The sequence below is a fragment of the Myotis nattereri genome (assembly GCF_964212035.1).
Source record: "Myotis nattereri genome assembly, chromosome: 8".
NCBI lineage: Eukaryota > Metazoa > Chordata > Mammalia > Chiroptera > Vespertilionidae > Myotis > Myotis nattereri.
Window position 1 is genome coordinate 33,753,354 of NC_138083.1, and position 11,685 is coordinate 33,765,038.

The 11,685-nt window shown below is 51.0% G+C and overlaps 1 protein-coding gene across 1 annotated transcript; it reads left to right on the forward strand.

Moving 5' to 3' along the window:
• Positions 1 to 6,876: 6,876 nt before the first annotated feature.
• ID1 (inhibitor of DNA binding 1) lies at positions 6,877 to 8,907 on the forward strand. The gene is made up of 2 exons (XM_081097736.1): positions 6,877 to 8,211; positions 8,455 to 8,907. Exons 1-2 carry the CDS (start codon positions 7,798 to 7,800, stop codon positions 8,494 to 8,496), a joined length of 456 nt encoding a protein of 151 aa, XP_080953862.1. The 5' UTR covers positions 6,877 to 7,797; the 3' UTR covers positions 8,497 to 8,907.
• The last annotated feature ends 2,778 nt before the right edge of the window (positions 8,908 to 11,685 follow it).

Sequence of the window (11,685 nt, forward strand, 5' to 3'; positions counted from 1 at the left end):
GAGCAGGGAAGGGGGGGCGGTGGGAACAGCCAGAGCCAAAGGTCTCTCCCCCGCAGCTCCGGCAGTCCCAGCCCAGAGGCGCCGGCCTGGCGGCTGGAAGACCGCGCTGTGGGCACATCTGGGGAGCAGCTGCCGGGCCAGGGCCAGAGCAGCCAGGACGGGTCACGTGGCACAGGGCAGGCCCGCCCTGGAGCCTGCAAGGCCAAGACTCCCGGGAGGGGCAGCGGGGAACATGCTGGCCATGAACACGCATCAACGAGGATGTGCTCCGCAGTGTAGACACGCACGCACACAAGCCTTCAGCCCACGGCCACCGCCTCAGAGACAGACCGCCTGGGTTCAATGCCACATCCCAGCTGTGTGCCGGAAGCAAGTCACTCAACTTCTCTGGGCCTCAATGGCCTCAACTGTGAAAGGAATATCCTATGACTACCAGTCGCCGGTTAACACTTGGCGCTCTGCCTGATACAGACGGAGCCCTTAGAAAAGGGCAGCCTTGGCCTCGAGCCCGGGAGGCCGAGGAGAGACCTCGGAGGCCGAAAAGGTGATGTGGTGACTGAGAAATCATGAAAACACATGTCCATTCATCACCAGGTGCTGCCGGTGCCTCTCGGCACCGCTTATTTCACTCTCATAACCACTCCACAGAGAACAGTGAACGTGAACCCAGCTTACAGATGAGGAGACTGAGGTACAGCTTGTCGATGATAGAGCCAGGATTGGAAGGTGTCAAGGGCTGGTCCTTTTCCCTCTCTGGGCCCCCATGTTCCCATCTGTGGAATGGTGCATTATAAAAATAATACAGCTGTTACCAGCGTCCGGGAGCAGCTGTGAAAATCAGACGGTGCCAGGTGTGTATAAAGGGCCTCCCAAGAGACTACTAGCTTGAATCCTGGTTGAGGGCCATGTAGGTTCATTTAAAGAGTCCTCCTTAGCCGGTTTGGCTCAGTGGCTAGAGCATTGGCCTGTGGACTGAAGGGTCCCAGGTTCCATTCTGGTCAAGGGCACATGCCCAGGTTGTGGGCTTGATCCCCAGTAGGGGGCGTGCAGGAGGCAGCTGATCAATGATTCTCTCATTGATGTTTCTATCTCTCTCTCCCTCTCTCTTTCTCTCTGAAATCAATAAAAATATATTTTAAAAAATAAAAATAAAGAGGCCTCCAAACTTCCTGGCCACCAAAAGAGGGGTGGTAGGACTGGGAGGCAAATGCTCACTCAATTCACACTGCCCGAGAGAGGGCCAGAAAAATGCCTATTTGGCAACAAGATAAATAGACAGTCTTTGTTTAAATTCTTTGTCAGGCCTTAAAAATGTAAGAGATAAAAATCATGTCTGGAAGTACTGAACATTTTCTGGAATGAAATGAAGCCATTTTCCCCCCACAGACCTAGGATGAGTATGTGTATAGGGGGTGTCGTTATTTCACTTGGAAAGTTTGAGGGGAACACCGTGAAGGGAAAATGTCATGGGGTCTGAAAGCTCATCTCACATGGCTCACTAAAAAACCCCAGAAGTAAAACTGCAAACCACATGAGCTCTGGGGGCCTGGCCTGAAATTGAACAGACACTATTCCTATCTACTGTTTAGTGAGCACCTACTACATTCAAGACCATCACAGGAGCTTTGGGATCCTAATCTCAAGGAATCCTTTTTTTTAATAAAGTATTTTTATTTTTTATTATTTTTATTTTTTTGTTGTCAATCCTCACCCAAGGATATTTTTCCACTGATTATTAGAGAGAGAGGGAGAGAGAGAAACATCAATGATGAGAGAGAATCATTGATCGGCTGCCTCCTGCACACTCCCTACTGGGGATCCAACCTGCAACCCAGGCATGTGCCCGGACCTGGAGCCAAACCGGGACCTTCTGGTTCATAAGTCCATGCTCAACCACTGCGTCACACTGGCCAGGCCATAATATAGTCTTCACGTAGTTAGCACATGACCTGGCAGGAAGTGGATGCTCATGAATGTTATTTGGGGCGGGAGCGGGGGGAGGGCGAGGAGGGGGGGTGGTTCTAATTGTTCCTTGACCCTCTCTCCTACTTGTCTGCAAAGTGTCTTTGACATTCCACCTCATCCCAACCATCAGTCAGGCCAGAGTGAGATATACTAAACATTTAAAGTTGGCTTTTTATTACACAAAATATTTCACGAATACACTTCTGTTTAAAAAATGTATTCAAGAAATACCTATGTATATTGGATCGGAGACCTAAAACTATAAAAACCTAAAGCTATAAACCTTCTGGAAAATATAGGAGAAAATCTTTGTGATCTTGGATTAGGTAGAGCTTTCTTAGATATGACAAGAAAAGCACGATTCATAATATTAAAAATTGATAAATTGGACTTCATCAAAATCTAAAGCTTTTGCTCGTCGAAAGACACCAGTAAGGAGATTAAAAGATGAGACACACTGGAGAAAATATTTGTAACTCATATATCTGATAAAGGATTTGTATTCGAAACATAAAGAACTCTCAAAACTCAATAATAAGAAGACAAAAACCAAGTGAACAGAAATGGACAAATGATTAAAGGGATCTTTAGCCGAGGGATCCCTGTGATGGAGCTGTTCTGTGTCTTCACTCTGGTGGTGCTCACAGGAATCTGCACGCGATAAAACTGCAGAACTAAATACACATACAAAGGGAAGCATGTCAATCAGGTGAAATCTGAATTTCATGTGAAATCTTCTTGTAATATTGTACTATATTTATGCAAGATGCTTCCATTAGGGAAAGTGGGTAAAGGATATAAGGGGTTTCTCTATTATTTCTCACGACTTCATGTGAACTACAATTATCTAAAACTAATATTTTAATGAGCAAAGAATGAATGACACCTTGCCAGAGAAGATATATGGATGACATATAAGCACCTACAAAGATGATCAATATTTTTAGTCACTCGGAAAATACAAATTAAAGCCTTGGCCAGTGTGGCTCAATTGCCTGGGCTTCATCCCATGCACTGAAAGGCTACCAGATAGAGAGAGAAACAGCGATCAGACTATCAATCCCCAGAGGGAAAGTAGGGGAGGGTGGGCGTAAGGGGAAGACATCAACTAAAGGACTTGTATGCATGCATATAAGCCAAACCAATGGACATGGACAACAGGGGGATGAGAGCATGAGGGAGGCGGGGGGAGTTAGGGGCTAATGGGGGGATGAGGACACATTTGTAATACCTTAACCAATAAAGAAATTAAAGATTTAAAAAAAAAAAGAAAAGAAAGAAAGGCTACCAGATCAATTCCTAGTCAGGGCACATGCCCAGGTTGCAGGCTCAGTCCCCAGTAGGGGGCGTGCAGGAGGCAGCCAATCGATGTTTCACTCTGTCTCCCTCTCCCTTCCTCTCTCTCTCTCTAAAAGTCAATAAAAATAAAAATTAAAAATTAAAAAAGAAAATACAAATTAAAACCACAGTGAGATAGTACACACATCTATTAGAATTGCTGAGCCGAAACCGGTTTGGCTCAGTGGATAGAGCATCGGCCTGCGGACTGAAAAGTCCCAGGTTCGATTCCGGTCAAGGGCATGTACCTGGGTTGCGGGCACATCCCCAGTAGGAGATGTGCAGGAGGCAGCTGATCGATGTTTCTCTCTCATCGATGTTTCTAACTCTCTATCTCTCTCCCTTCCTCTCTGTAAAAAATCAATAAAATATATTAAAAAAAAAAAAAAAAGAATTGCTGAGAACGACTGACCACATCAGCCATTAGAGAGGACATGGGGGACCTGGGCCCTCCACGCTGCCGATATACCTCTTGGGAAAACATTTGAATAGTTTCTTATTAAATTAAGTAAATACCTACTGGGTGACCCAATCATCCCACTACTGTTTGCCTAACAGAACTGAAAGCACAGATTCATATAAACACATGTATACAACTGTTCAAAGCATCTTTATTTGTACTAACCCAAAACTACAAACAACTTAGATGTAAATGGATAAGCAAATTGTGGTATATCCATACACTACTACTAAGCAACAAAAATGAATGAGCATGAATGAATCTCAAAATAATTGTTCTGCGTTAAGAAAAAAAAAGTAGGCTGAGAAAGCTACAATAAAGAGTACGCACTGTATATACATTATGTATGTATATACTGTGTATATATACTGTATTTCATTTATATAAAATTCTAGAACATGCAAACTATAGAATAAAACAGATAACCAGTTACCTGGACACTGAGTGGAAGAGTGGGGAGGGATTACGAAGGGCAAAAGAAAACTTCTAGGGTTGATTAAGTATATAATTGTCTTGATTGTGGCAATAGTTCATGAGTAAGAGAGAGAGAAACTTATGAAGTCATACACTTCAAATATATACACTTTGTGTATGTCAATTATCTATAATAATAAAAAAGTAATATGCTAATTAGACCAGACAGCCGAATGACCCTTTAGAAGTCATCCCCAACGAAGCTGCCACAGCAGGGGCCAAGGCGGAGGGAGTTAGGGGCGATCAGGCAGGCAGGCAGAGTGGTTAGGGCCAATCAGGCAGGCAGGCAGGCGAGCGGTTAGGAGCCAGTGGTCCTGGATTGCAAGAGGGTCTGACTGCGAGAGGGTGCAGGCCAGGCTGGGAACCCCCACCCTGTGCACAATTTCATGCACTGGGCCTCTTAGTACTTCAATAAGACTGCTTAAGGGGGGAAAAATCAAATACCTATGTGAAGATAAAAAAGTGAAATCCTAATTTCACATTGTTCTCCTTCCCCTCACTCCTCTTCACAGTGGTAACAGTAGTAATTTGGTATTTATCCTTTTTTTTCTCTTTCTAATATTTTTTATTGAGGTGCTATTTAAATACAGTGAAATGCACAAAACTATATAATTCAATGTGTTTTGACTAACTCTTACACTGTGTAATTGGGGGTGTCATGCACACCTCAGCATGACAGGGAACATTCCCATCACTCCAGAACGTTCCCTCACACCCCTTGCCTGGCAACTCCCACCCTCCACTCCCAGAGGCAGCCCCCATTCTGATTTCTTTCATCGTACATTAGTTGTGAGTTTTAGAACTTCATCTGAGAGAAAGCACACAGTATTGTGTTTGAAATTTTCCGCAGCATAATTTCCTCTCATTTTAAATTCATTTCCAGATACACATGTACTTAGGCGCAGTATGTTTGCTTTCTTACAAGAGGTCCTACCTTAACCCCCAGTCTAACTCTTGCTTCCTCTTCCAACAGCATCTAGATATCTCTCAGAACCAAACTTCCCCTGCCGCAGGGCCAGTGCACAGCACTGATGTTCCATTCATCCTTATATAACACCACTGTTGCTGGATATTTAGGTTATTTTAACTTCCCCTCTTGTAAATAGCACCTCAACGAACATCTTTGGGAAGACAGTTTTTTAAAAGGAATGTCTCATTCTTTTTAAAAAACAGTAGTTTACTGATTTTTAGAGAGAGAGGCACTGAGAGTGAGAGAGAGAGAAGCATGGATGTGAGAGTGCAACATGGATCAGCTGCCTCCAGCACACACCCTATCAGGGATCGAGTCCACAACCCCGGCACATGCCCTTGACCCAGAATCCAACCAGCAACCTCCTGGTGCACAGATGATGCCCAACCAACTGAGCCACACCAGCCAGGGCTGAGCAGACATCTTTGTGCCTGTGTGTGTGCACGCGCGCGCATGCGCATGTGTGTCTGGAATTGATACCAGCAAAAAGAATTGCTAGGTCAGTTAATAATCACTCAATAGTAAATTAATATTATAATTTCCTCTCCCGCTGGTCATTGTCCTTCCAATTCTTTAGCAATTCTTCTGCACAGCAAAATGTTCTCTCCAATCATTAGAGGATTGCAAAACAAGCCTAGGGAGTTTGGAGAGCATGCGGGGTGTCATAAGAGGATGGGGAGTCCAGCTAATTAATTGATGATGTCTCTCCTTTGAAGCTAGTCTCCCTGATCAGTTTTCCTGGTTTCCTCATGTGGATGCAGTGGGCTGGTTTATTGACCCCCTTCTGCAAACTTCTGTAGAAAAAGGAAACCTGACACCCAGTGAATTAATTGTTGTGTGTGTGTGTGTGTGTGTAGGGGGGGGTAATATCACCCCCTCCTGTGTGAGCGCAGAATTTTAGCCCCCTCACACTTGGGGTGGCTATGCGGTTTCCACAGCTCTGGTCCATCTCGGGTTCTGGAGGCAGACTGGACGTGGCTGCATTACAATGAAGTGCCCTTGTTATTAACAATGCAGCCATTACTACAGTGTGGCTCCTGGGAGGCTTGTTGAGCCTCAGTCTCCTCCTTTGTATGAAGAAACCAAACAGCTCCTCTCTTTGGAGTTGTAGCAAGGACTCCAGAAGATGATCCCGGCAAACGCTTCACACAGTGCCTGCCTAGCAGGAAGTAAGAACGCAATAAATCGTCCCTTGTGTGATTATCATCAAAATACCAGGCAGATAGTATGGCTCAGAGGGCTTGAGACACAACTAAATTCACCCAGCGGCAGAGCTGGAATCGGAACTCGGGCCCCTTTCCCCAGGCAGTAAGGGGAACTGGATGGGGAGGAGGCGGTGAGGAAACCTCCCAAGCGGCCCACGCCGTGGGCCTGGTGGGGAGATTCCAGGTGTGGGGCGGGGAGGTAAGGTGACCCTTGCCCGGCGACCGCGCCCGTGAGGAGCACATTCCCAGGCCTCCTGCCGGAGGTCCGCAGGTGACTGGCGGGGCCCCGAGTAGCGCCGGGAGCCGGGTTTGCCGTCTCCATGGCGACCGCCCGCGCGGCGCCAGCCTGACAGCCCGTCCAGGTTTTATGAATGGGTGACGTCACGGGCCTGGCGTCTAACGGTCTGAGCCTCTTGTTCAGACGCTGACACAGACCAGCCCGGGAAGCCCGGCGGGGGGAGGGTGGGAGGAGAGGGGGACTCGAGCTCTGCAGCTGCCGCGCTGTGGGAGAACCTGATCCGAAATCTTTTTTAGAGGGGAAACCTCCGGAAAAAAGGGAGAAAAATTTAAAAATCACTAGTTGATGCAGATTTAGGGAATTTTTGCAAGGGGCTGCAAATTCAGAGTAGAATGAGGAGATGCAGCCCCACTCTGGAAGCCATCTATCCAGCTCAGGTCTCAGAGGCCCAGCCCCCAGTCCTAGGGGAAGACTTTCCCAAATTAAGTGCTCCCACCCCGAGGGGCCTGGGTAAGTCCCCCTGGTCCCAGGACATTAACACTCCCTGGCAATTGGGAAAGAGAGACGAGACCCAGTTCAGAGTGTGAAAGGAGGGCCCGCTTTAATTTCGGACCAAATATTCGCGAGATCAGGGTCCCAGAAGTCGTCTTCCAACAGGATCCAGAAGCCCCGGCTCTCTGGGCGACCCAGAGCCAGCCGCTTCTTCATCCGGGCTCAGTTTCTCTCATCTGTAAAATGGAGCTGGAGAGGTGAGAAAACGAACCCGGGAAAACGGATTCTTGGTTTCTTTGTTATCGGCAATATCGATTTAGCCTCCTTGCCTCCTCCCCGAGGTCCCCAGGTAGCCACCCTGTCCCGTGCCTTCCCACTCTCTCTCTGAGATTCGGGGTCCCCTTTCCACGCCCTCCAGGGTACAATAGTAGAGCGGGAGGCGGGGCCCGGAGGCGCTCGAGGCCACACCTCCAGGCCTCTCATTGGCTGCTTTTGAACGTCTGGGCCCGCCCCTCGGGGCGGGGACGCGGCGTCTTTATAATGACCCGGCTGCGGGGTGCGGAGCGTGCCTTCTACAACCGTCTCTGCCGCGCGGAGGTCTCTCTCCTCTTGCACGCCCAGCTCCCGCCTCCTCGCGCACCCCGACGCCAGAATCATGAAGGTCGCCAGTGGCAGCGCCGCGGCCGCCGCGGGCCCCAGCTGCGCGCTCAAGGCCGGCAAGGCGGCGGGCGAGGTGGTGCGCTGCCTGTCGGAGCAGAGCGTGGCCATCTCCCGCTGCGCCGGCGGCCCCGGCGCGCGCCTGCCCGCCCTGCTGGACGAGCAGCAGGTCAACGTGCTGCTGTACGACATGAACGGCTGCTACTCGCGCCTCAAGGAGCTGGTGCCCACCCTGCCCCAGAACCGCAAGGTGAGCAGGGTGGAGATCCTCCAGCACGTCATCGACTACATCTGGGACCTGGAGTTAGAACTGAACTCGGAATCTCAAGTCGGGACCCCCGGGGCCCGGGGGCTGCCCGCTCGGGCTCCGCTCAGCACCCTCAACGGCGAGATCAGCGCCCTGGCTGCCGAGGTGAGGTCCGAGTTTGGAACACCAGATCGTTCTCTTCCTACAGATGGGGAAACTGAGTCCCGGCGAGGGAGGGGGAACTGGACCCTCCGCCGACCCTATCCTTTGGGGTCCCTGGCTGTGTCGGGGTTCCCAAGGACATGGCAAGAAGCGCTCCTTCTCGTGTCTGCTGGGGAGGGGGCGGCTTGCAGCCTCGTCCCCTCCAGCCCGCCCGCCCGTCTCACCTCTTCTCTCTTCGATTCACAGGCGGCGTGTGTCCCGGCGGACGACCGCATCTTGTGTCGCTGAAGCGCGTGCTCCAGACCCCGCCGACCCCAGCCCTCCAGGGGCGAGAGGAACGAGCGCTCTCTGGCCCTCCCGAGCGCCTGCCGCAGCTGGGGAGGAGCAAGACGGATCAGCGGCCTTTGGGCGCCTGTGGATCCAGCCCAGGGCTGGGGGACTGACGGGACAGGCCGACCTTCCCTCCACACCTATCAGCCACCAGAGACTTGGGGGAGTTCCCCCCCGTGTGTTTCTATTTTTTGAAAAGCAGACATTTTAAAAAATGGTCACGTTTGGTGCTTCTCAGATTTCTGAGGAAATTATTGCTTTGTATTGTATATTACAATGATCACCGACTGAGAATATTGTTTTACAATAGTTCTGTGGGGTTGTTTTTTTTTTTTCTGTTGTTATTAAACAAATACTTTAGATGATGGTAAAGTTGCGGTGTTTTTGGATTGAGGGGAGGGGCCTGGGTGGGGGGGTGGCCCCTGACCCTCTGTGCAGCTGGCGCTGGGAGGGGGGGCTGGAAGGCCACATCTGGACTGTCCCTTTCACCGACCTGAACTGTGTTTCCGGTGTCTTTTAAAGTATTCTTTCCCCCATCACCGGTCATTTTCCTGTTCCCTATTGTCATACAGTTAAATACTCCAGGGTTTCTCAAAGAGGTCATTGAGGCAGCTGGGGAGGCTTTTATAATGCAGATCAACCTGCCGAGGCCCCTCCGGGTTGAGAGGTATTTGAGTTGGAGAATCAGGTCACTGGGCCCACCTGCACACTTGCCAAGATGGAGGAAGTGAGATCCAGAGGAAAGGGACTTACCCAGAGCCCCAGCTTGTCTGAGGCAGGACTTCCATTGCTCCATTCCCCGGTAGGAGGTGCCTCCCCAATGGGCCGCCTAACCTTGGGTCCCAGCAGGCTGCCCGGGGGCTCTAGGCTTGTCCAAGTGGGTGAGCAGGTTGGCAGGGCCAGCCTCAGCACAGCTGCAGGGCCACCTGCTCTGGGTCCGGAGCCGGCCCCCTCACCCTGGCTTGGCTATGCCAACCGTTCACAGGAACCTCCTCTCTCCCCCCCAGGGCTCCTGTGTGGGCTCTGAGGAGTGGGTGAGTCAGTCCCCAGCTCCTGAGCAGGAAAAAGGTGTCATTGGCAAGGGCCTATCTGCCTGGACACGTGTGTGGAGTTTGTAGTCATGGGGGAGTGCATAAGAGTGAGCCTGTGTGTGTGACATGCATGAACTGGTAGCTCCCCCGTGGGGCTGGGTCCTCTGTTGGTGTCCAGGCCTGGGGTGTATGCAGAAGGGCAAATATGTGCACATGTGTTCTGCAGATAAGTGTGCAACCTCCAGCTGTTTGGGCTTGTGTGTTCTGCCTAAATGCATTGTGGGCATCTCTGCATGGGGCTGGCTTGATGGATGAGATGGTGTGTCTGGGGGCTGCAGAACCACACGGGGTTCCTAAGTGTGTAATTGTTCTGTAGATTGGCTGGCATTTCTGGGTCTCTGCTGGTCTGGGGTGGAGGTGGGGGCTGCTGTATCCAGGCAAACCCTTCCTGAAAAGTTCAAGTGCCAACTTTCCTGGCAATTGTTTGGCCCTGGGGACACCAACTCCATGTACCCTACCAGGTCAGCTCCCATGCATTACACAGGGAGGAACCGAGTCCCCAAAAGGGCAAAACGCTTGTCCCAGAGAAGCTCAAGACTGTTAATAGGCTGTGTTAGTAAATAAAAATAGAATAAAAGACATAGCACCTACTGCCATGAGCCTGCCTCTGAGCTCAGCCCTTTACATAGAGGATTTCTTGTGGGGCTAACAGCAGGATTCTGATCCTGGGTTTACAACAGAAACAGGCTCAGCGGCGATGAGCAGCAAATAAATAAAAGCTTATCGTCTGGTGGGCACTGACTTTAAGGCAGGTACCAGCCCTTGTCTAACCACCACGTTGTACACCTGAAACTAATATTGTATCAACTGTAATTGAAACATTAAAAAAGCCAGGCACCACCCCTTCCCCAAGCACCGCAGGAACTTTATCAAAGGACACAATAATTGGAGGTAAATTAAGTCCTTCGCTGCTTCCCACCCACTCCCCACCCCGCTGCTGTTTTATAGCATTGACTTCATAAACTTGTAGAGAAAAAATGAAGTAGAGCACTTAGCCCGTAGTGTTTGCCAGTTCTACATTATTGTTAATTGTCGCCTGGTGTCCTTGGAGTGTCCTCAGAGGTGCACGTGCGCCCCCACTCCCTCCCGGGTGTGCCCCCCCCCTCCCGCAAGCCCACCCACCGGGGCGGGGGCGTGTCCCCCGCACGCACTCCTACCCGGCCGGCCTTTTCCAGGGGAGGACGCGGCTGCGGCGGCCCGCCCCCCCCCGCCCCCGTCCCCCCCGCTCAGGCACACTCTGGCTTCCCCGCTTCCCTCTTTTCCCCTTTGGCCCGGGCCCAGCCCATCTGGAGGCCGGCTCCGCGGCGGCCTGGGAGCGTTTCCATCAGCTGGGCCCGAGGAATGCGGAGCTATTTAACCTGAGCATCCCCAGGTGTACGGAGGCGCCTGGCTGTCTGGGGCCCGCCGCCTTTGGCACGGCCGCGCTAGACAAACAGCGCCGCCCCCGCCCTGCCCCTCCGCCCGCAGCTGCAGCCGGCCTGGGAACGGGCGGGCGCCGGCGGCTTGCATAAGAGGCTCCCGGCTTCGCGGGGGGAGGGCGCAGGGGGACAGAGGCCTCCGGGTGTGTGTGACTGTGTGTGTGTGTGTGTGTGTGTGTGTGTGTGTGTGTGTGTGTGTGAGAGAGAGAGAGAGAGAGAGAGAGAGAGAGAGAGAGAGAGAGAGAGAGAGAAAATACTCCTCTCAGCTCAGCCCCGGCTTGGGAAATCATTAACTCCTTAATCCCTCCTGATGGGCGAGGAGCCGGGAGGTGGCCCGCAAAGAAACACCCAGACAGTTTCTTGGACATTGGACTTTGCCCTAGGGCAGTGGGCCCAAGACCTGACTTTTTTCTTCTTTTGTTTTAACAAACACAGAGCACTTAGGATGTGCCAGGTACTATATACTAAGGTCTTTTTACAAAATATATATTTTTATTGATTTCAGAGAGGAAGGGAGAGGGAGAGAGAGACATCAATGATGAGAGAGAATCATGGCTGCCTCCTACAGGCCCCTCCTGGGGATGGAGCCCGAAACCCTGCATGTGCCCTTGACTGGAATCGAACCCGGACTCTTCTGT